Source organism: Trichoderma aggressivum (assembly GCF_033847375.1).
Source record: "Trichoderma aggressivum f. europaeum strain CBS 100526 chromosome Unknown scaffold_054, whole genome shotgun sequence".
In the NCBI taxonomy this organism is placed as follows: Eukaryota; Fungi; Ascomycota; class Sordariomycetes; order Hypocreales; family Hypocreaceae; genus Trichoderma; species Trichoderma aggressivum.
Genome location: NW_026946420.1, coordinates 121,893 through 146,217, shown reverse-complemented (window position 1 = coordinate 146,217; position 24,325 = coordinate 121,893). Strand labels below are relative to the sequence as shown.

At 52.5% G+C, this 24,325-nt stretch overlaps 7 protein-coding genes across 7 annotated transcripts; 3 read left to right on the top strand and 4 right to left on the bottom strand.

The window, feature by feature from the left end:
- Window positions 1-298: 298 nt before the first annotated feature.
- On the top strand, window positions 299-3,457 carry Triagg1_9516 (uncharacterized protein; the record flags this gene model as incomplete). The annotated part of the gene is made up of 1 exon (XM_062904482.1): window positions 299-3,457. One exon carries the CDS (start codon window positions 299-301, stop codon window positions 3,455-3,457), a length of 3,159 nt encoding a protein of 1,052 aa, XP_062751553.1.
- Window positions 3,458-5,229: 1,772 nt separating this feature from the next.
- Triagg1_9515 (uncharacterized protein) lies at window positions 5,230-5,805 on the top strand (the record flags this gene model as incomplete). The annotated part of the gene is made up of 1 exon (XM_062904481.1): window positions 5,230-5,805. The coding sequence occupies one exon, from the start codon at window positions 5,230-5,232 to the stop codon at window positions 5,803-5,805; it is 576 nt and encodes a 191-aa protein (XP_062751552.1).
- Window positions 5,806-9,572: 3,767 nt separating this feature from the next.
- Triagg1_9514 (uncharacterized protein) lies at window positions 9,573-10,692 on the bottom strand (the record flags this gene model as incomplete). Its single annotated transcript, XM_062904480.1, has 5 exons — window positions 9,573-9,896; window positions 9,992-10,160; window positions 10,216-10,262; window positions 10,319-10,393; window positions 10,450-10,692. 5 exons carry the CDS (start codon window positions 10,690-10,692, stop codon window positions 9,573-9,575), a joined length of 858 nt encoding a protein of 285 aa, XP_062751551.1.
- A 1,184-nt stretch (window positions 10,693-11,876) lies between these two features.
- Window positions 11,877-12,791, bottom strand: Triagg1_9513 (uncharacterized protein; the record flags this gene model as incomplete). The annotated part of the gene is made up of 1 exon (XM_062904479.1): window positions 11,877-12,791. The coding sequence occupies one exon, from the start codon at window positions 12,789-12,791 to the stop codon at window positions 11,877-11,879; it is 915 nt and encodes a 304-aa protein (XP_062751550.1).
- A 5,110-nt stretch (window positions 12,792-17,901) lies between these two features.
- Triagg1_9512 (uncharacterized protein) lies at window positions 17,902-20,109 on the top strand (the record flags this gene model as incomplete). Its single annotated transcript, XM_062904478.1, has 1 exon — window positions 17,902-20,109. One exon carries the CDS (start codon window positions 17,902-17,904, stop codon window positions 20,107-20,109), a length of 2,208 nt encoding a protein of 735 aa, XP_062751549.1.
- A 127-nt stretch (window positions 20,110-20,236) lies between these two features.
- Triagg1_9511 (uncharacterized protein) lies at window positions 20,237-21,490 on the bottom strand (the record flags this gene model as incomplete). Its single annotated transcript, XM_062904477.1, has 1 exon — window positions 20,237-21,490. The coding sequence occupies one exon, from the start codon at window positions 21,488-21,490 to the stop codon at window positions 20,237-20,239; it is 1,254 nt and encodes a 417-aa protein (XP_062751548.1).
- Window positions 21,491-22,577: 1,087 nt separating this feature from the next.
- On the bottom strand, window positions 22,578-24,311 carry Triagg1_9510 (uncharacterized protein; the record flags this gene model as incomplete). Its single annotated transcript, XM_062904476.1, has 1 exon — window positions 22,578-24,311. The coding sequence occupies one exon, from the start codon at window positions 24,309-24,311 to the stop codon at window positions 22,578-22,580; it is 1,734 nt and encodes a 577-aa protein (XP_062751547.1).
- Between the last annotated feature and the right edge of the window lie 14 nt (window positions 24,312-24,325).

The window sequence follows — 24,325 nt, the reverse complement described above, 5'->3', positions numbered from 1 at the left end:
AAAAAAAAAAAAAAAAGAAAGAAAGAAAAGAAAAGAAAGAAGAACAAGGAATATAGAGCGGCCCAACTTGCATCAAGTAGGCTGGCAATGCTCCTCTGGTTTGGCCCACCACCCAAGCTACCGCATGTTGACTGAGCCCAATCCTCACAATTACCTGCAATCTTGGTTGCGCACTCGATGTCTGACATTGCTGTAGTTCAACTTGGCACGCGATACCTATTCGAGGCAGTGGATGAATTAATGACACGATATCCGACATCTTCGGCATAATAACCTGTTTGCGCCCAGTCCGATCAAGATGAACGTATTCCGAAACAAGAAGAAGGGCAAGGAGGAGCCGGAGAGCGTCCGCCCATCTATGGAGTCTGAGTCCTCCAGCCCCTTCCGGATGTTTGGCAAAAAGAAAGGCCAGAGCGATGATATCAAGCCCGATCTTGACATCAGCTCCGCCCTACCATCCACCGATGATTTCAGAACCAGCTTGCTCATGACAGGACTCTCAGCTCGATTTTCCATGCTACGCGAGCAGGATGATCCAACAACCAAGTTGGGGAAAGCTAGTGACGACAGCGTGCTCTTCCCCCGGGGACAATCGAATTGGGGCCTTGGTGGAGGCCTACAGGACATCGCTGAGGTCGAGTCGATAAGATCGCCCTCCATCTCTCGCTTGGATGGCTTCAACATAGATGACGCCACCGGAAGCGTCATGAACCGGGCCAAGCCAGTTGATGGAAACAACCTATTTGGCGGCCGACAAAAGGTCTACAGGCTCCCGGCCAACGGCTCGTCAGGAAAGGATGGTAACATGTCCAGCAGAACGCTGCTCGAGGATGATGTGGGCCTGTCGGCTTTTCAGAAGTGGCGGCTGGCAGAGAAGGAAAGACAAACCGCCGAAGGAGGCGAGTCCAACGACTCGGAATATCATGAACCTCAATCAGAATTCCAATCAGAGCCTCAGTCAGACTCCTACCTGGAGCCGCTGCAAGAGTCTCACTCGGAACTTCTATCAGAATCCCGGTCTGAGACTAGCCGACGGCGAGAGACAAGCTCAACGGTTTCATCCGTTGCTGCTCGCTACTCCACCGCAACCTCAGTCACCTCCCAGGGCGCACCGTCCGTCAAGGATTCTCAGGTCACCTCGTCGGCTTCCACAGCTTCTGCGGAGCGTGTTCTTAGGACAAAGCGCCTGTATGAGCAAGGTCTCAACCGTGAGCTTCACGACCAACAGTCGTCGGCCGTGTCTAGAATGGACTATCTATCCAAGGGGCGCCCCTTTGCGTCTGCGACACCCGAGGTGTTGGCTTCACCAACTGCCAGCCTGTTTGGTGATCGCATGCTTGACCGTCGACCGATCCTGGCAAAGGCTAGTGCCCCCAACCTGCGGTCGTTCACACCCAGCTCTGCGTCGCCTTCTCCCGCCGAGCCCAGCTCCAGGTTCCCAACCTCTGCTACCAAGTCGAGCTTCGGAATCCCGCCCATCAGCCCCCCGATGAGCGAACCTGAAGAACACCCCCTGCTTACAATTCAGCCCAACGATAGAGGCAAGGCCACGGCAATGGGCGTTTTCGAGAGACCTGCTGAGAGATATGACGACTCCACTTATGCCCAGCGACAGATACAGCTTCAACAGGGACGGGAAACCCCCGTTAACAATCACCGCTCCATGGAATCTAGCGCCTCCATTCCGGATTCTAGGTCACAATCATCTTCAGCGATGCAAAGGAGGCCACTAGAGAATGCCGAGCCCGCGGCAGCCAAGGCCGCTGCCTCTGAGGACCCATCATCCTTTTTTGATGATAGCGATGACTCTTCCGCCCTGAGCGGATTGTTGGCTACCGGCAGCAACCCCCCAAGACTCTCTGTCGAAAGACCTAATGATGGTGATCACCCAGCCTTCAAGAACTCGGCCATCCCAGCCCCCCTTACACTTGGCCCCAGAGTATCGGGCGGCCTTTCACCCGCGCCCAGTCCTATGTCTGGGCCCCCCCAGGACTCTCCCACATTGCCGGGCAACGGTTTGAGCGGCATGGTGCGGGCACATCTGCGTAGCGACAGCAATGCCTCTTCCATCTATGGCATGCCGCCACAAGAACCAGAGCCGAGCGCGGTGCAGACCACGGCGCGAGACGCGTCGCAGAGTGGTCTGGGCTTGGATTATGACCGCAGCCCCGGTTCGGCGCGATCGCCTGCTAATCCCCGAGCTATGATGTCTCGGTCTCCTTCTCGTCACAGGACCTCAAACGACGACGTAGATAGGGAGGAGGAGGATGAATTTGCTCGTCATCTTGCGGATGGTGCTCGACGCGTCCGCGAGAAGCTCGGCTCCATGGTTGACCCTGAGATGGATAAGCCCTCTCCGACGGCAGTGCCACCCTCGGAGAGTCTCAAGGATGTCCCACCTCCGCGGTCGAATGCATTGGGCATCCTAAAGTCGAAATCCAGCCATACCTCGCTGTTTGATCGCCAACGCGACCAGAGCCAGCCAAGGGCCATGAAGATGGTCATGTCATCGACCTCGGGCAGGAACATGTCACCCTCTGCATCTCGGAGAGGATCCGCCGAGAACGGAGAAGATACACGCAGAGGCCGCTCGACGCAAGCCCGGGAGCGACCATCGGAGGATGGAGCCTCAACAGACAAGGAGGATAGCGTCCACGTTGGTCTCAAGGCCTTCCGTCAAGCACGCCTCGAGCTCCAGAAGATGAAGGATCTAGAATCAACCCAACGACCGTCGGAACGGCCCCCCTTGAGTGCGCGATTAGGGTCCCACGACATCGGCGGCCCACCACCCTCCATGTTTAACAGAAAGGCGCGTGATGAGTCTCGGCATGGAAGTGGTTCTCGGGCAACCTCCCGAGCAGGATCGCGAGCTCCGTCGGAGCGAGAGAGAAGCGGATCAGAAGCGAGCAACACTGGCCCACCTCCGCTTCGACCAATGCGGCTGAGAAACGGATCGAATGCGTACGATGATCAATATATGCCCGTTAGCCCGCCTGGCAGCGCCAGGAGTGCTACGGGCATGAGGCACGGCCCCCCAAGTGCTCGACAGCGCCCTCCTTACGAGGCTGGGCAGCCATCCCCGATGGCCTCTCCCGTCGGCATGGGTACGAGATCTCGAACCGGCAGCCTGCTCGGCGCGACGGCCTCCACCCCGAACCTGTTGTCGAATGCAGCTGCCCCTCCGCTGCCACCAATCAACCCCCGGCGCAAGAATGCCCTCGGCCGAGCCAGCGAGGACGACATGCAATCGCCGCGGGTCCCCGGAGGCTTCCCCGGCGCAGACGACTCGGACGATGACACGCTGGCATCGCGTCGACAAAAGTTGCGCAAGGCCACAAGCGAAGGCACCAGCTTGAGATCCCGAAACAGCCCTTCCAGCAACGGCGTGAGACCACCACCACCCATGCCTCCTCAAGCAAACTTGCCCAACAACAGATTTCCCGGCGGCCTCTTCTAAGGCCACAATCATCCCCCCCTTTCTCCAATTCTTCTTCCAAGCATGACTGCCTTGCATGTCATTGCTCATTTTCACTTACTGGTTGTGATGTCCCATCTAGCCTGGCAAGGCGAACGAGTAAAGAACGACAAAGATACCTCCAACAATACATACATCGACATTGTAATACTATAACGGCTGCTCAATACCATACATGCGTGGGGTGCTTTTGAGCCCATTTCCGATTCTCTTTGACATTTTCTGTGCTTTCTTACTATTTTCTTTCCCCCTTTTTCATCCTCTATGATGCGTGCTGATTCGAGGATGTAAATTCTTGGGGCACTTTTATTTCTTCTCTTTTTACTTGATTTTTTTTCTTTCTTTCTCATTTTCCTCTGTAGAGAAGCGGCTTGGAGGTGGACAGTTTTATCAGGCGGGACTTGAAATCATAATCATGGCGTCGGGATTTGCTCTTACGAAAAAGAGACTAGTCAAAGGAATCAATTCACATGGAAAGGTATACGGGGTGGGGTTTTCGGGAGAGCGATATGAGGCGGATGGGTGCGGAGAAGTTGCACTAGATGTAGTTACTATCTGCGTTTGTACGCTGTACTTTGGGTGAATTGAAGACGAACTAAGAAGATGAAGAGAGCGTGTGCCTATTTTTGTCTGTTTAGCCGTGTAGCTGCACGTTGTGCTTGATGGTATTTCATTGACGAGAGTCGGAGTTATAGCTGTTCGTCTGCTGTATTACTCCGAACTCTGGCAAAAGAGCGCTGTCGTATGATCAATACATCGGGGAAATACTCGTTACTGCAAGGCTTATGTAGGAATTTGGAGTCTAAGAGGCAAAAGAGACGCCTCCTTTGGGGTTATCGGGCAACGCCTCACGACTCCCCGAGCTGAAAAAGCCTGGAAGCTAACGTTACGTCGGGGCCCATCGGCTGGGAAACACGATTTTAGTGCTTCTTTTTTCGGTGTGTGACTTGACTTGTGGCTTGGGAATAGGGCGGGTTGTGTGTTCTCTTTTGTTAGGTTTTCCTATGCTTGTGCTTGTGCTCCTCTGCGTCCCTTCTTACGTGGGGGAAAATGTGAGGGACTAGCTCGAGTTGGAGTGGTCGTTTTATCTTTTGGGGTAGATTTTCCGAAGATATATTATTTTGCGAGGTGCAGCTTCTGTTTCTTTGCTTTTTTATCAACTGCGGGTATCTTTTGGGGAGTCTTGATATCACACTCTTTCTGTCTTGAGTCTTTTGTCCAGCAAATCTTGGTGAGTCTCGTTCCCATATGCTCTTTGGTCAATTGAGCGTAATTGCCCATCTCGAGGCGTAGGCGGGGTTGGAGACTTCTTGCTAAGCCTCATTCTAGCACCCGTTCCCAGACAACCTGGAACTTGGAGAAATAAGAACAAACAGACAGCCATGGCGTTTATTCGGCCGTATAAGCCCTCTGACTTTGAGGGCATGTCGCACATTGTGAGTCCCAAAAACCTTCTTTTTTTGGTCTGCCGTGCCGTGTTTTCGTGAGAGAGAGATACCCTTATTACCCCACAAACTCGCAACCCAAATGTCACTTGCTCACGCCGAAATCTCACGGTGACGGCAAGCTTCCCGCCATGGCAAAATCTCACCCTCGTCCTCGTCCTCACCTTATTCTTTTTCGCCCATCTCTCATATGCTTAACTTTTCTTTTCATCTCCCTCGTGATCAATAAGAAATTTGTTTCTCACACTCTTTCGCCCCCTCTCTCCCTCACAGTGCCGCGAAACGCTGAATCCTGCCCTCCGTCCCTCCATGGCAGGCCGTCGCCTCGCCCCCTATTGCTGGACTCACCAGTACACGCACCTCTCGCCGACGACGTGCTTCGTGCTCGATGACGGCTCCGGCCGGCCCGTGGGCTACTGTATCGGGTGTCCCGACATTCCCGCCTTCGTGGCCGCCTACGACTCGTATACGAAGGAGGTGCTCGACGTCTCGACGGAGGTGACGCGCCCCGACGATCTAGAGCGCAAGGAGCCGCTGTTCTTCGAGGACGGGAGCATCAATGAGGTGTTTTTGTCGCGGCTGGCGTATAACCCGCAGTTGTTGCTGGTTGATGGCAACGCCGATCTGTTGGCGGAGTATAAGGCGACGATGCACATTGATTTGCTGGATGAGTTCCAGGGCAAAGGATGGGGGAAGCAGCTCATTAACAGTTTCGTGGAGAGCATCAGGAACGTTCCGCAGAAGGACGGCAGTGTGAGCAAGGGTATTTGGATCGGAGTGGCGGGGGATAACGGTAAAGTGCTGCCTTTTTACGAGAAGCAGGGCTTCAAGCTCAAGCAGCGGCCTGTGGAGGGCAAGACCTTTTTCCTGGTTAGGGACTTTTAAGGGCAGGGAGATTTTGTAGAAATAGATGTGAAGACGGGGGGGCATGATTGACGTATACTGACGAGTAACGATTTTTCAAATTGAATGTGTTTTTTTTTGTATTGAATTTTTGATTGGTTTCTTTTTTAAATAATCTCCTTAAGCTATTCAATCTGTCCCAGTAAATCGATCAAGTAAACCTGACGTATAAGGAGCATCGGGCTTTTTTTCCGTACGTTCGAATGTCTGCTCATTTTTTGCTTTCCAGCGGGGGGAGAAACAAAAGAAAATGACGTTGGTGGTGTGAAATTTTCCCCAACAAGTCGTGTACATGACGGTGGAGATGAAGATAAGAAAGCGTCAATCTGCCGCCCATGATCATAATACAAGGTTCCCGCGAACAACCATTCCGTAGCCCATGAATTCCCAATAACCCAAGGAGAAATAAAGAGGTGGTGAAGAAGTAGAACCGAAGAAGAAGAAAAGTCCAAAAGAAGCGTTCGTCGAAATAAAATAGATAGCAAAGGGTATCGCACAGGAGCTCTGCTCCAAGACATAAAGAATCGTTTTGGTCGTGTACAATAAAACTTTCGATGCTCAACGCCAACTAGAATAGGGTTTCATAAAGCGTAGTGTACTCGTATTGGTGGAGTGCTGGCAAGGGCGTCAGTCGGGATATCCGGGATGATGAGGATGATGTCGAGACAAACCTTTTGTAAAGCAATTAGCACATGGGGCAGTGGGAGCACTGCTTGTGGCCGCATCCAGTGCAGGTCGTGCTGATGACAATCATGCCACCGCATTGGCAACAGTACTCGTAGGCGGGCATGTTTGCTGAAGTGGAGGTTTGTTTGAAGTTGTAGTGAAGGGGCTTATGGCGAGAGGTCTGCCTTGTTGGAATAAGTTGTGATGTTTGTTCTGAAGGGAGTGTAGAGTGTAGAGTGCGTAGAGAGCAAAAGAAGTGAGGAAGAGGATGGGGAAGAGGAGGAGCAACAACTTATTATAGTTCAAACAAAGTGTCTGAGATGGGGTGGGCAGGCTAAAAACTGCAACGGCAAAATGGGAAGCATGTTCAATCCATGGTTACGGCTCTTACATCAAGGTATTAGTCCTAGCACGACTAAGACATTGGTTAGTACGTACGGGACGGGGCACAATGAGACCTGTCCATGGCTTGGCTTGCCGCATGAAACATAGTACAAGTACACATACAGGTTCTTCTGCAGAAAAAAAGCCTTGGCCAGGCAGCCCTCGGATGTTAAGCTGTGACCCGTGGCTTCACGGAAACAGGTGGGACCCCAAATGTAGGAGGAGGAGGAGGAGGAGGAGGAGGAGAAAAGCCGCTGAGGGAGGTGGATGGATGGATGGAACACCAACGGAGAGAGATTGATTGGCGAGAACCGGCAGATGGAACTGAGACGAGACAAAAACTTATCGGGTTCTGATGACGCATTTCCATCTGTCATGAGCCGCATCAGGCAATTGGAGAGCTGCCATAGGTGGGATTGGCGATACTGCTAGCTGGAGTGGCGCGACACCAGCAGGGATGGCGATCTGCTCTAGGGCATGGGGTGCATGATGATTGGGCCGCGGGGCCATCGGGAGGGCCATCTCGCAGTAGAAAGGCCCAAGACCCTTAACGGGGGGGGTGAATGTTTTTGGTAATTCGATTTGACGTTTATTGATGTCGATGTTTAGGTAGATGTTTTGCCATGTAATGTATGTATGTATTACTGCGGGAGAAAGAGTCGTTAAACAATACAATGGAAGTCAAGTCACAAGTACCTCGTCAACTCGTCCATCCCCCGGAGTGCCGCCGACTCGGCCAAACCTCTGGCAACTTTTTTCGCCTCTTCAAGCTTCCCGACTCTTCCCGACATTGCACATAACAAATCGTCAGAGCGTGGGATGTTTTTCTCCTCCCTCAAAAATCCTGTGCATCGCATGACTCCTCAAAACCCGGCGGCAATGAGGCCATCAGCAGGCAGGCAGGCAAATCCCCCACGCCCCAAGCGGCACAGAAAAATGGCTGAATAGTCAGAGTTTAGGGTTTCCTTCTGGCCTGCTAGCGGTACGAGGAGACGTGCGGGGAAGCTCCAAGCACAGACAAAGTGGCGGCAGGGATAATTGCTATGGATGGACGGCTTTAATGGTGATGAGCGGCTGCTAAGGCATGCTGCATGGCTGCATATTGCCTGGGTCTGGGTCTGATGGATATTGCCCGTACTCACGACGTGCGCTACGGGGACTGACTGCAGCTCGATGCAGGCAGGTAATATTTCCCTGCCGTCCGTTCAGTCCCATGTGCGGTATGTGCTGCCGAATCCAGCCCAGCCAGAGTCGAGTCATATTAAATCCTTTTCCGTCTCAGCCGGGCTGCCTTTCTCACGCACCAGGTGGCGACGGGGTCGTCATTCGTCATTCCGTACGAGCAAGATTGGTCTCAACCCAGCTCGAGAGAGAAAAGAAAGTACAGTACATAACACGATACATACGAAGAGAGACCCAACAGAAAGAAAGAAACACAAACGTTGGGCAAGATGGAAGGGATCGACGACCCGGCGGAAGCCATGACGGATGCTCGCAAACCAAGGCAAAACTCTGGGCGTGTCTTGTCACGAGAGCCAAGGGGGCTGTGGTTGTGGCAAACCCCGTCCACTGTACGTCTGCAACCCGAGCCTGAATGCGGCCTCAGCACTCAGCCAACCCGCCCGCAAGATTCGGTCGTGGTGGTCTGTCGCCGTCGAAATTATTCGGAACACCAACTTGGTCATCGTGTGAGTGCCAGGGGGTGCGTACAGTAGCGTGTCCATTCTCGGCCATGGAAATTTCCAAGTCCAGCGGGGCAATCCGGGGAAGCGATCCTGGTCTCCCAATCTACGTCACTGCAGACGCCGAAATAGCGTTCTTGCTTGGATGTTTCCCAAGTGGCAGATCACCGCGCAGCTGTGCCTCCTGAGTGGCAAATCACGAGTTCCCGTACGCGGCGAGTACCATTGGCAGCAAAGACGCCGTCCGGGTACTTGGACCATACAAGGCGATGTTGCAAGGTTTCGCGATGGAGCTCTCAACTACGGCTGATTGACATGGTAAGCCCCTGGTCACAGGCAGACAAGCTATTCTTGGCTTCGATGGTGGCGGGTTGATGCCCACAATGCCGCTGCAAGAGCAAGTGTAAGTGGACTGCTGCCGTAGAGTCTGCTGCATCTCGGGCCCAACCAATTGTCCTGCATGTGCTGCGATGTCCAAGTTTATCACATATCACTCGAAGCCCCTCTGTCAGAGGCTGTAAGAAGTCTCGATTGGGACATTGGCCTTGTGGTCTTTGCCGCCGCCATCGAGTAAGCAGTGCTAATCGGCATCTTTCAGACGCAGATGCAAACCGCTGCTTGCATGATTCGCCGACCTCAGTCCTTTCATCCCACGCGGGTTGCGCGCGCTCAAATGTGACCTTGAGAGACCCCTCTTGATGACTGTTGATGCCTCGGCTGGGGGGGCCAACTTCTAATACGAGCCCAAAGCTCATGAAGGAGGTGCCACTCATGTTCGGAGTTAAACCGGGAAGAAGGACGCTCGATCTGATTCTTCCCGTCGAATATCATTCCTGTCGAATATCATTGGGCCACGCAAGAACCGGTGCTAGCCTTACGAACCAACCCATAATGTGCCTCCTAATCTTTATGGAAGCTTGTATTTCGAAGTAGCCTTGCTAAACACATCTGGTGAGCAAATGCTGCAAGAATAAGGCGTAATTACATTAATTCGTCTCATAGTGAATAGCGCCCTTCTCAAGGATTTGTATACGTCGATGGCATCACTGTCGCACCCGCAAACGTCACCTTTTTCAACTTTCCCACGTCCACCCCATGCAGGACACGCACATTCACCGGATGAGACTCCTTGTTTCTCCCATAGACTTGACGAGAATGCTTACTCAGCGCTCGTACCTCGTCGAGAGAGAGTTGGTTTCGGAGGTTTGTCATGTTGATACCACAAGTGCGGCAGAAGGTTTTGCTCGTCAGCCCATTTGCAAACGTGTAACGACCAATGGCATCCTCGGACCCTGAGAGGACTACGTTTTCGGGCCTAGGGAAGAGCCAGATATATGCGTTCTAGAGTCCCGGTTTAGAATGATGAGCAGATGAATATTCAAATTTGAACATTGAAGGACACAACTAACCCGAGTGCAGATGCTACAGTTGCATACAATTACCACCCCTTCGTTGGATTCATCTAATGGCTTGCATGAGAGAGCCACGGTAACTGCACCGCAGTGACAGCTTCCAGTGTACAACTGGCCGCCTTCGACATTTGGCGGGATCTCTCCTTTGTGCGCCGGAGGCAAATACTCTGCTCCAATCTTGGAGTTGAAGATGCTGCTTACTGTCACTTTTCGCTCTTCCCCTAACTGTACTTGTCGGCATAACTTACTTTCTTCGTCCCAACGGATCCACGTCGACATTCTGCAAGGCTCGTGTCTGTCCGTTCTTGTGAGCAATACGACTATATGAGCTAGATCCTTGCCACAACTTACATTCAGCAACAATTTCAAGCGTGGAGGGCCATTAGGCATCCTTGAAAGCAAACTCGTCGCGCATTTGGGACAAAACTGTAACGAAGTTAGCAACCTCCAGATGCCCATCGTCCATTCCCGGCTTCTCATACCTTGTGAATCTTATTCCCCGACCCGAATGTGTACGATTTGAGTCTCTCCTCGGTTCCCTTGACGATCCTAAAGTTGCTCTCTTCGTCTGTCAAAACGTATAGGTTTCCCGTGCGGCTGCAGAAGCTGCAATCGCATTCCACGACGCTTTTTAGTTTGGGGAGGTCGACTTCATAGACGAAGTTGCCGCAGTGGCAGTTGCCTCGATATGTGCGCCGGCTTGGCTGGTCTTGGGCCATCGTCATGATGAATGTGAAGATACAAAGCAAAACAACGCCGGCTATACTAAAGATGAAGGGATGCGCACGAGACTATCCTCTATGAGTATCGTGTGAATTGATCAGAACTGCCTTGTTCTTAGAAAAGTGAGGCTTAATATTCCCACTTAATGCGTGTAGAAAAAGAGCTTCGTTCCAAATCGGTGCGGCGTGGTGTTTCGCTTCCGACCTATTAAGCCTCTTGCAGTTGTCACTTCCCCAACAAAGGACGGCTCAATATGCCAGACTAGTGTCGGATTTCATCAGCTACCAGACTGTTTCCTCCCGACTAAAATGGGCCAAGGGAAAGAGAAGAGAAGGAAAACGTTGAGCGCGCCAAAACTGGCAGTCGGATTCTGACTGTGCCGAAGTGGAGAATTATCCCGGTCAAGATTGGTACTAGTATTGCAAAATATGGTCTCTTTGGAGGGCGACGACCCGAAAGACGAGGATGACGTTGGTGTTTGTACGTTGAAGACCTTACTCAGAAGACAGATACTATGCTATATTATAAGCAAGTGATTTATAGCATCGTCATGACTCTGACCGCCTAGAAAAGGTGAGCTGCGGTGTGAATATGCACGGCAGTACAAAAGACCGAGGCTTTGCTTCTACGGATCCTACATACATGCAGCTACGTTCTGTTGATTGCACTAAGCCGGAACAACAGCACGTTGGCAATGAGAGAAGGAGAAAGTAGCTGATTGATATTTATCATCTAATGAGCTCAGCAGCTGAAAGAGGGAATTGCTTCAGGGGCGGATGAATTTGTTGGCAACGTGGAGGATTGTGGTGGTCCACTTTTGTTCACTAATCACGGTTGTCGAGGTGCGACTTTGTTGAGGTAGAACTTGATTGCTTTGGGGAGGATAGGAGGAGAAAGTTGTTGGATAGTCGAGAGTTGAAGAATCGGATGGTGGTACTTGGATTGGTTATGCGGATCGGTTTGGGATGAATGTGTGGCTGCTGCTACGTCTTCGGATAGCCACCAGTTGGAATGATACTGAATTTAGTGGATCGGGATAGACGCAGTAGATATAGATAGACTTAGTGGATCAAGGCAGATGTAGTAGATGGTGATATACATAGTAGATGGAGATTCACATAGTAGATGGAGATGGATGTAGTAGACAGACATGGACGCGATAGATCAATATGAGCAGCTGCTATTACTATGACACAAGCACGTTACACCTCCCTTCTAGCCATCCCCCCGATTCCTCATTAACCTCATCCCAGGTTTCCCAAACTTGCTTCGCATGTTCTTTTATCCAAGCGATAGGGATTATCACATCGCCCTCTCCCGGGCCTGGATCCCGTAGGAACAACAGCTGGAAACTCAGTATCAAGTCACCACTTTCCACAACCTGGTAGGCCGATGGACTTGCCCAGCTTCCAGCGATTGTAATTCTCTGCTGACAGCCAGGGACTTGCACAAGCTCCTCGTCTCGTCTCTCTTCCCACCTCTCGATGATTAATGTGCGCTGGTCTGGGACAAGTTTCGACAAGATGACAATCTTAACATTGTGATCCGAGTCTGCGAACCAAGCTCTCGCCTTGCCTCGCATCTCTCTCAAAGTCTGGGAGTATCCTGCATCAAACACAATAGTTGGAAACCTAGGTCTAGGGCGTCCTTCCCTCGGCCCCCCAGACGAGTCTGCTTGTTTTGCCCCTGCGCTGCGGGTGGGATTTCGTGTATTATGGAAAGTCGCGTGTCCTTTAATAGCCCATCTTTGTCCCAAACCCATCAGAGCAATATGATGATAAAGTTCTCCATACAACGTCCCGCCAAGTTCTTCGTGCACTTGTGTTGGAACCGTTATTATTAGACACTGACAGTCTTCATTGTAGACAGAGAGGTGGATTTTGTGCGTCTCGTAACCTTCATCTAGCCCCTTGAAAACCGTAGGAGACACATCTAGGAGAAAGTCAGGAAGGAAGGCAATATATGGCATGGTGAGATTGAACAAACTGGTGACGCGCAATGCATCTCCTGGTGCGGCATCGATCGCTCTGATCAGATCTCCAAGGTTCGTGAATCGGATCGTTCGCAATGAAGACGGCGGCTCTTCCACTGACTGTAGCATTTTGACTTGTGCGTGTATCAAATTTACAGACGCCACCGGATTTGTAGTAGTAGGAATAAAGCTTAGCACAGTGTTCAGGACATGCGTATTTGGACGTATGATTCATCTAGTGTAATGTTTACGCAAATTCGCCCCATTAAAGTTTCTAGAACAGCCTTGGTAAACACATGTACATGCGGAACACAACAAACATGTACTTAACGATATACGCGTAGTGTTACTCCAAAGGGTTGTTGTAAATTACCTGATACCCAGCAGATTCCGTCATGCTTCTTGGTGATCGCCGTCACGTCGGCTGGTATGACTTCTCTTGGTGCGTCATCGAGAATCCACGCGTGCTTTCTTGCTGGGTCTTTGGGTCCTGCATGTTTGGAACATGCTTTCCGTCCGAACATCTCTCGTATGAACCAGAAGTGTGCCCATGTAGCACCATTTTGAATGGCGTTCTTCTCGCGTTCTGCTTGCATCATCACTATCCCATCGGCTTTGTGATGGCAGACAGCTGGGCGTCCGGAAGCTGAATGGCATCATTTTCTTCAGGTCGATGCCTGGAAAAGAATCATTCTCCTTGGTTTTGGAGAATATGTCGATGCGATACCGGTTGGAGTGCTCTGACGGATCTGTCTTGTTGTATCTAAACGGCCAACTACCTCTCCAAAGTAGATTTAGATAGCCTTGGGTGTCTTGCAACTAATTCCTAGCGAGGAATCTTTTTCAAAGATTGGCGAGTTGTGGTGTTATTTCATTTTACAAGGTGACGCTCGTCACAAAGCACCCGTTCTGAACTTGTAGTGGAAATGGAGAGGTGGGTGTCGTTGCATGTACATATGTATGGTGGGAACGCCCAGGGTTACCATATCGGTCACTTCCTTTGGGGTAGAATGCGCTGAGTAGTTCGGGAGTCCTTTTAGATAGACAGATGTGACTCGCGTCGTCGTCAAGTCAGCCTTAGAAGGGTAGCGGTATGACCCCATATTGATCTATCAAGAAATGGCGGTCTATGTCCAACTAGGCAAATGAAGCTATCTAGAAAGGAAGAAGGAGAAGAAAGAAAACAACAGAAGACCCAGTCTTCTATATAAACGTCCAACGGGGCAGTCACAGCTTACAACATAAGTAAGATCACGTAGATCCACACGTGATTCTCAACACCTCCCCTCAAGCCTCGCTGCCCCGGCCAAACTAGAAGAACAAAGTCATCATAACCTTCCAATACAACTGTGCAGTTTGCGGCTTTTCCAGACCTTCCTGTCCCTTCCTGTCTTCCCAAATAACATCCAAATAATTCCTTTCCTTTAGTCTATCATAACCATTCCCAGCAGCTTCATAAATCTCGCGTGGGTGGTCTTCTGGAGTGGCTTCGTCAAGCTATCCGCCGTTATCTCGTCTGTGCGGATCTGTTGTATCTCAAATGATTCTGTTGAGAATCACGTGCCGTTGCACGTGATCCTCCTCTGTAGCAAGCCGCGACTGCCCCGTTGCCCGTTTGCTAGAAGACTACAGGTCTTCTGTTGTTTTTCCTTCCTCTTCTTCTTCTTTCGATAGCTTCGTTTTGCCAGATAGAAATAGAGCCCTATTTCTTGTCAGATGCGAAGGCGGCTCGATGGACATCATCTAATGGGGGAATGTTTTGGGAAAGCTTAGAGTCCGCGACGGGTGTGTCCCCGATCTATCATTCCAGTTGTTCCTGAAGCAAGCCCATGGCCTCTCCAACTCTCTGACCCAGGCTTGCCTCAGCGATCTAAGTTATCATGTCTGAATTGCTTTAGGTGGGCTTTGAATTCGCGGTGTTGGTTGATGTATTCGACCATGACTGACTGCACGATCAAGGGTCCAATTCAGATGGGCAGTATTGATGAGTGAAGTTGCCATCTTCCCTGCCCGTAATACCACAAAATTGGGCAAAAACATTCTGTCTCTTCAATTGCTTTGCTCCTTAGTCTCCCCGCAGGGTCGCGTGTGAGATGTTGGCATCGTGCCAACACGCGATATCGCATGATCTCTTCTTCAGGTATCACCTTTGCGTGTCCAGTGCTACCCTCCTCCATGATTCATCTATGGAGTCCTGAATGAGACATCGAACACGAATATGAGAAGGTAGTATCTGGTAAAAGCATATCTCCGCCTTTACCCAGCACCATGTGTTGGTACCGAGGAGCTCTTCTAGGTACTCAGTTAGTAATTGCACGTGTGGGCTTGGACCATGAGCAGTGGAACTGATGTTGTCTTACCCAATTTGCCGTATTCAGATGTAGAATCGAAGATACTTAGACATGAGGTTCCAATCTGCGTTCTGATAGTCTCGCTCCTTTTTTGCTAGCATCAGGCAAATGGCTTCACGAAGATGAAGCAGATCTTGTGAGCTCCGATGTATGAGCTGGTATGTTGTTAGGCAGGTAGGAAAAGTATCCAATGGAGAGAGGACTGCTCTATAGCCATATGCAATGTGAAAGAGCTCATTTAGTGATTGATGGACTGTTTTGCCTAGGTATTTGTCCCGCATGCGCTGCCCAGCAATAGGCACTGGGGTAGCTGTCATGGCGTAGACGATGCATAATGTTGAACAAGATGCATTGCCTCTTAGTCGGCCGGTTTCTCCAAGCAGCCAAGATGGATTTGGCTCTTCAGGTTCCGCACGCACCCAAAGAAGAAAGAATGGTTCAGGGAGGATCATAGCTGGTGGTATGGGAAAAAGTCCTGCCAGGTGCCTCTCTCATTCGTGGACATGGCGGTAATAGAGAGTCCCGTGGATTCTGAGGTGTGGAATGATTGTAATAGTTTCTTGTGCTCAGTCGTTAGCATTTGTTTGATGGATCTGGAGACATGGTGTGACAGTGATGATGGCATCTCGGTTCTTGAGATAGCCGTGGGGGCTATGGAGGGATCGTGTGTCTTTACCTTTGATGACGTTTGTCTTGCCAACAAGTTTGGTCAGACCCTGTGCTTTGGTGGTCATGATTGCCAGGCGCTCCCACTAAGAAGCCTGGTTTCTCTGTTCGAACAAAGTCGCAGACGACCTCCCGCTTGGTGGCTTGGAGAGTCGTCTAAGTCGCGGTGAAGCTGTAGCAGACATGGCCTTGATGTGAAAAATCTGGTCTGAGGCTGTGTCTGTCCCCATGTTTTCCGATTCGAAATTCTTCTTTGCCATCTAGAGTACCGAAGTGGTCAGCTTGAGACTGCCGAGGAAATCGGAAACGAAGACACAGCTTACCATCCGCATTGCTGCGTTTATTTTGTGTGCGTATGCAGTTACCACAACGTCCATACTGTATCTCTTGGGTGGGGATGCAGCCTATGAATGGACCAAGCCCTTACTCGCAAAAATCACTTGGGCCATGAGCGGTATTACCTCGCTGTTGAATAGCACCAGCAATCTCGTTTCCGATCCCATGGATCTTGACACTTGTTGGGTAGTCATCTGGCCCGAAAGTCAAGTCACGTTCCAACACGCTTCACGTAGTCGAAAGATTACCGAGTCGGTTTTCAGTAGTTGGATTGGTGTAAGCATGAATGATGATGCTGCATGCTGAGTAGTAGTGAAGAGAGTCAACGATGAAAAACACCCATGTCTATTGTGTTTTCTGTGCTTGTGTCTATAAGTGAAGTGTAAGAGCACGAGTTCTGTGGGTTAGTGAAGAATGGAGAGAAGACAGCGAGGGCATCGAGAGTTTATATAGACGGCTACATAGACATGTATTTTGTAGACTTGGGTGTTATTCATGATATTTTCAAGGCAGACCAAGAACGCGTAATTGGAAAGTCGGTCAACGGACGATTGCTTCTGAGTTGTCAATTCACGATGCTGCATTTCCCTGTTTTTTGTATGAGATGGCCGTGTTACTTGGGGTTTTGTATGCTTTCTTAATGCATGCTGCCGTGAGATGAGTTGTCACAAGATGAGTTGCCACACCCAGTCGATCCATCTTCATATGCCTACATGAGTGGCCATATCAATATACCGTAGCAATCTCCTTCTATTCCATCCAACTCAACTTACTGTATAGTTCACATCAACTCCATTAATCTCCATCTACACATTCTGCTCCGCCCCTACGTCCATTTCCATCCATTGCCGTATGTCACTACCAACAGCCAACAGCCAGGTTCACAACCCAGCAGCAGATAGCCGGCAACAGACAATTCACCACATCTGCCGGCATGCGGAGCAGTGAGCCTTTGGCCGCTTGAGTCAATGCGTCGGCGATGGCTGTCAAACAAACCCTTAATCGACATTGACAAATTGAATCCATCGCAGCATCTTGGCCCAGGCATCAGCATTAAATCCCCCTGTGTGCTCCATAGCGCTGTAACAATCTTCCCAGGCACTGCACATGGGGCCTCTAGCGGGCAAGCGTGGCTGCAGCTTAGGCCATTTCCCCCCTAGTTGTAGTGGCTGTGTCTAAGGCGTCTTCACTAGGCAGAACTTCAACTCTAAACCTCCAGCCCACATCTTACCGTTGACATCAGCACTGGCAATTGCTCGTATCTGCCGTGTCAAGGCGTGACTCAGCCTCCGCCATTGGACCGATTGCTCATATGCAAACGGAACGTCAGCCGAGAGGCTCTACGGCAGATCGACCCCCCTGTCGGCATTGCTGTTTCGTTCCTTTCCGGTGTCCCTTTCTGGCAGATTGTTGGACCTGCTTGTTATGGCACTTGCTCTCGAGTGTCGAGGCTGAGAGATGAACTCACGATGAGCAATGCCTTGACGATATACGAGTAGCCCAAACTCTACCAACCTCAGACGGGCGAATCAATCCGACGGCAAGTGAATGATAGACCGACTTTTAGCGCACCATGCGAATGCAGGCATGCCGAAGTGGAGGTTCTCCAGCCCAAAGCTCGTGCGGCTGAGGCCGGCCAAAGTCTACTAACCCCAAGATGAGATGGCTCTGAACAATCATTGCATCTCTCTGCATTATAAGTACAAAGGATGGGTTCTTCAGTTGAACATCATTGGAAGGGCGTCATCGGCTGTCTCATTGGTCGAGTCTCTGCAGCGTTTCCGCTCGTCTTACCTCCCCTCACCTCCCTTTGGATGGTGTCATCTATTTTATCTCAACTTCAAGCGAGATTCTGCGGATAGACACCTCTGAAGAACCTCGCAGCCATGACCAATCTCAACAAACAGAATCCGGATGCTGGCGTTCCGGTTGTTCACGCCCAGCACGAGCAACTGCCCATCCGTGAGGAGAAGCCCAAGCAAGGGGTAGCGGATCTGCCTCCTTATGACGCTCACGCCAGCCCTGTTGACCTTCAACTCCATCACATTGCTTCCAAGGATGCTCTCTTTGTCAAGATACAGCCTCCCAAGGAACCCTCAAGGCCTATTAGCCATGTGGCCTGCGACGTCGTCCTAGTGATTGACGTATCTGGGAGCATGTGCTCAGCTGCTCCTGTGCCTGGTGAAGGCGCAGAAGAAACTGGTCTTTCCGTCTTGGATTTGACCAAGCACGCAGCATTCACCATCATCGAGACAATGGATGAGAGAGATCGTCTCGGCATTGTGACGTTTGAGACTGAATCCAAGGTGGTGCAGTGGCTTGAGCCCATGACAGACACCAACAAGGAAGAGGCTCGCAAAAGAGTCAAGGCCCTGAAACCAATGGGCTCGACCAATCTCTGGCACGGTATGCTGGATGCAATTAAGCTCTTCAACAAGGAGCAAGACAGCCATCGCGTGCCAGCCATGATGGTCTTGACCGACGGAGAGCCAAACCACATGTGTCCTTCAAAGGGCTACATTCCGAAGCTAAAGTCCATGCCTCCTTTGCCCGCCACCATTCACACGTTTGGCTTCGGGTACAGCCTTCGATCCGGGCTGCTAAAGTCCATTGCCGAGTTCAGCGGCGGCAATTACGCCTTCATTCCCGATGCTGGCATGATCGGAACCGTCTTTGTCCATGCCATCGCCAACTTACAATCCACCTTTGCAACAAAGGCTTCGTTGAAGCTGAAATACGCGGCCACACTTGAGATTGAGGAGACAGTTGTTGATACTGTCGACAAGCATGCTCCGGTTGATATTGGCAATGGGCAGAAGGAGTTGACCATTTCCTTGGGAAACATCCAGTACGGACAGTCACGAGACCTTTGGCTCCGCTTCAAGGGTGACGCACAGGAAAAGCAGGCCTTAGTCGAAGCCACTCTCAAGTACGAGGAGACTGAGAAGCCATCACCAGGATTGGTCTCGACACGCCTCGGTGACGATGCCCGTGGCGTGGTGACCCTCACCGATAAAGAAGTGGTATTCCATGAATCACGAGCACTCGTCTGCAAATTCATCTCGTCTCTGTTCCCACTCGCATCGGATGGAGAATACAGAGCACTGACAGCAGTAAACGAGCAAACCGAACATCGACAACAGCTAGCAACGCTCATCGAGTCTCTGCCCGGCCGCGAACTTACCGACGATCTGAACAAGGCTCTGATGGATGATCTCAAAGGCGCAGAGCCCAGAGGTCAGATCAGCATCGCCCTATCGACGCCGGAATTCTTTGTCAAATGGGGCCGGCACTTTTTGCCATCGTATGTCAATGCCCTCAGCCGGCAAATCTGCAACTCGTTCAAGGATGCGACACCGCTTCAATTCGGCTCTCAGAGCCCACTGTTCATCGCTTGTCGTGATCGCTTGGACAATGCCTTTGACAACATTCCGGCCCCTGAGCCATCCCGGGTCATTTTGCGTAACAGGGGCAGAGTCAACAGCAGCAGCACCACCTCTCATACAACCATGGCCAGGTACCGGAACTCCTCTGGCGTGTGCTTCGCGGGCTCGACCACCGTGGAACTAGCTTCGGGCAAGATGACAGAAATCAGAAAGCTCAAGAGCGGGATCCGGGTGCGCACGCCTCTCGGGCCGAGAAAGGTGGCCATGGTCCTCAAGACAAAGGTGTCGAGCGAGGTGCTCTACCGGATCGGCTCGCTGCTCGTCACACCGTGGCACCCCCTGTCCATGGACGGCAGGAACTGGGACTTTCCGGCCAACATGTCGGACATTCCGGTGCTTTACACCGGCTTCATCTACTCTGTCTTGCTGCAGCCCGATAGGAGACCAGATGCTCATGCCATTCGCGTTGCCGATACCTGGGGTGTTACGTTGGGACACGGCATCCTGAGGGGAGCAGCTGATGTTCGAGCGCACGAGTTCTTTGGCGACTATGTGAGAGTGCGGATGGGGCTGATGAAGCTAGAGGCTGCGGGCAGGAAAGGCGTCGTCAGAGGAGGAGGCATTGAACGGGATCCTATGACGGGACTTGTGAGAGGATTTCGCCGCATGTCGGAAGATACACCCATTGAGAAGAGAGTACAAGTTTGATGAAATAAAGGGGCCAAGGTTTCCATCTACGTAGTGAAAAGGGGCAAGTCTGAAAATTCATCCACAGAATGTCTAGTTTACGATTATGAATATCAACATCATATACATCTATATACAACAAATCAATCTACTCCCTCACAAACAATCCCGCCATGCCCATCCCCGTCCCAACACACATACTCACAACACCAACCTGACCCCCCTCCCTCCCCAGCCCATGCATCAACGTGCTCGTCATCCTCGCCCCCGTCGCCCCGAGCGGGTGTCCCAGCGCAATCGCCCCTCCGTCAGGATTCACCCTCCCCCTCTCCCACGCCTCCATCAATCCCAGCTCTCGTAAACAATACACGACCTGGCTCGCAAACGCCTCGTTAATCTCCCACCGGTCGACGTCCTCCTTCTTCAACCCCAATCGGTTCAGCAGCTTCGGGATCGCCAGCGCCGGCCCGACGCCCATCTCGTCGGGGTCACACCCGGCCGTCGCCGCGCCGACAAACTTGCCCATGATGTTCCCGCCCAGGCCGAGCTCCGTGGCGGTGCTCCGGCGCATCAGCAGCGTCGCCGCCGCGCCGTCCGAGATCTGGCTCGAGTTGCCCGCGGTGCTCTTCCCGTCGGGCTTGAACGCCGGCTTCAGCTTGGCCAGCGCCTCGGCCGTGACGCCCGCGCGAATGCCGTCGTCGCGAGTCACCGTGACTTGCCGCTCCTCGCCCACGGCGTTGCCCTGCTTGTCCACCTCCTGAAATCGCGTCGTGACGGGAACAATCTGCGAGTCGAACCAGCCCGCGTCTCTCGCCCGCGCCGCCCTCGCATGCGATTCCGCGGCGACCTGGTCCTGAATCCCGCGGTCCACGCCGTACCGCTCCGCGACATTCTCCGACGTCAACCCCATGGGCATGACGCAATCCCTCACCCGCTTCGTCTCGGAATCCCTCAACGCAGGCCAGACATCCACCGGAACAGCCTTGCTCCCGTAGTTCCGCGTCATGCTCTCCATGCCCGCCCCAACGCCCACATCCGCCATGCCGCTCTGGATCTCCGCCGCCACCAGCGCAATGCTCTGCAGCGAAGACGCACACGCGCGGTTCGCCGTGAACAAGCTCGTGCTGTTCGGATACCCGGCGTGGTTGAGCGCCATGCGGCCCGCCTTGGAGCCGCCCAGCTCGGACAGCACGACGCCGACGCCGACGTCGTCGACGAGCGCCGGGTCCAGGTCGGGCACGGCGAGGCGGGTGGCCTTGAGGACGGCGGAGAGAAGTTCCTCGGGGTAGGCGTCCTTGAGGTGGCCCTTGTAGGAGCGGCAGATGGGGGTGCGGAGGGAGGAGAGGATGACGATGTCGGAGGGAGCTTTGGAGAGCACGGCGGCGAGGCCTTTGGACGACATGATGTCCGTGTTGGTGGTTTGTTTTATGTGATGTGATTGATGTTCCTCTCAACTGGGTTGCTCACTCACTCACTTGTTCACTCTGCGGATGTGTATATATGACAATAGAAGAATACTAAGGTAGGTATAAGAAGAGATGAGATGAGAAGTATCATGTAGTGATGAATAATAAAACAAGGAGAGATTAAAGACTAAACTCTCACGCCAAAAGGAAAAAAGGAGTAATGAATTCCCAAACTACCGCCCAACTGCTCATAAATAAATCACCCATCCTTACCAATCACCATATAATAAACAAATTGCCATCGTCCTTCTTTTACAAACTCTACAATCTCCCCGGCTCCGGCTCTCCCCCTCTGTGGATCCCCTATACTACATGTATTTTTCTAGCTCTTCTTCCCCCCCGTATCCGCCGCACTGGCAGTTGCTGTCGGCAATGGGGTTTCCGCACTGTGCCTCTACCCGGTTTGCACGCAATGCCTGCTACGAGCACAGTGCGCATTTCATAGGACAAGTCCGGAACTTGTATCCGGCAGCGCTGCCGCGTCTGTCCGGGCCTTGCCGGCTAAGCTCTTATCCCCCTCTCTGAACCAACTTCAATTCCATTGATCTGTTTGACAATTGACGACGACAAATTGTATTTGCTATTTTACTTCTTCACATCACGTCCTTCTTATACGACATGTTGTAACCAAATCAACTGGCCCGCGCCTTGTTGTGCTTTGCTGTGTGCTGTGCTGTTTCATCCCAGCTTGTGCTTGCTCCCCCCCCCCCCTTAGCCGATGCCGTCCGACGATCCCCGTCCCGCCTCATTCTGTTTGCCGCTCCAAACCCTTCCAAGGCTCATCTCAAGCCAAAGTAAATAAAAAAAAACAAATGGTTGTTCATCATTCGTGAAGGGGAAAAAAAAAGAATTCCAGAAATCCAGTTAAACACGCACGCACACGCAAACAACAAACCCACAATGTCAACCCCCCCCCCACATCCGGCCGTGATTGTGTAAGAAGACCATCTCACAAAATTACACCGCTTCAATCTGATAGATCCGACCCAATTTTTTCTTGTCCCTGTATATCAATCGATTCTTTCATTGTCCGTATTGAATGCCCAGCCCAACACGGCGGCTTTCCGACGCAGCTCCGCCTGTCCTCAGCTTCTTCTGCGGACTTTCCATCTCATCGGCTCCGGCCTCACCCTCGGCCGTCAGTTTGCGCTTCTCAGCCCCGGTCGCCGTTTTACTGCCGGCGAAGAGCTTGGCGTGCATTGCCGCAGATTTCTCCGCCGGTCCTGCCGTGCCATCCCGGGATGACGCCGCCTTGTATCCCTGGCCGGGGTGCCGGCGCAGCATCTCGGCCGCCGCCTGGCTCGCCTGGCTGTCCTGGATTTGCTCGTCATCCTCTTGTGAGCTGAGCGGGACCGCCTCCGGGGCATCTTGGGTCGACAGTGATTGTACTGCCTTGGCCGATTCGATGGCCTGTCGAGCAAGCTCCTCGTTGTCGTCGGCCGAAATGGTGCTCTCTCGTCTTCTCCGCCGCGACTGTCTCTGGGAGGGGGGTGTCGTGGGGACGAATCGTCGCTGCGAATAGCGAGACCTCGGCTCCGTCTGCGCCACTAGGTTCACCGACGGTAGCAGGCCGCTGTTGTCTCCACGTAGTCTGCTGGAGGGAGTCGTCGGGAGCGATGACATGGATTGGGCGTTGCGCTGGTGCCGTCTGACCAGTCGAGAGGCAGGTCGAGCCATCACCATTGGCGTTGACGGCGCGCTGTTGTTGTTGGTGGCGGCCATGGTGGCCGCGTTGTTTTCTTGAGATTGGCTCTGGCTCATGGCTTCCAGCAGAGCCGACAGCCCGTGCTCCCGTCCGTCCGTCTCTTCCCGGTGCAGGGCGCGAGATGCCGTGCGGTGTTGCTGCTGGTGCTGCTGCTGTAGTGGCGTCGATGTGATGACCTGCTTGGGCGTCAGGGCGTTGTGAAAGATGCCGCCCGGGCTGCACAGCATGTGAAAGTGCTCGCGGTTCTCGCGGATCCGGTTCAGCAGCATCTCGCGCTCCTCGGCCAGCGTCATGGTCTCTTCCTCCTTCTGCTGGATCACCTTCTTGGCCAGCTTGACCCTGCGGCTGAGCGCCTCGTTCTCCTCCATTGCCGATTCGTACCACATCTTCATCTGCAGGTATTTGTTCTGTATTGACTCGGACACGGTGCTCAGCTCTCGCTTGGCCTGTCGGGAATGCTCCGCCATCCGCAAGGCGTCCACTTCACGGCGCACCATGTCGTGCTCCACCGCGGCGCGCTTGGATTCTTCGTCCGCCTGCAGGCTCAGCAGGTTATACTGCAGCTTATGGTGCGCTGCCTCCATCTTGAGCTTCTGGTTCTCGGCGATGCAAGTCTGCAGCATGGCGCGCAGCTCCTCGGCCGATGCCTCGAGCACTCGGTGGGGTGCCGGCGGCGTGTAGTCGGACTCAATGTCTCGCTCACGCATCGTGTTGAGTATGGTGGCGGGTGGTGAGAAGAGGGCCGACTGTTGAGAGGTGGAGTAGGTGCGCCTCGAGGCACCGTTGCTCGCCGCGACCTGCGTGGACGGCGGCGGCGTCAGCGATGACGGAATCACGGTGATGGCTGGTCGGTCATCCATGACCTCCGTCTTGAACGATTGGTTTGCGTCAATGGGCGATCCTGGCATTTCTGTAGACGGGAGCGTGATTTGGGACAGCGGATGAGCGCCCGTCTCGTGCTCTTGAGGGGTCGACGGGTCGAGGCCACCGAGGACAGCGTCCTCGACATTGCCATTGACGCGAGGAGCGTCCACCTCCGAATCAGAGGCCATCGTAGAGAGTGCGG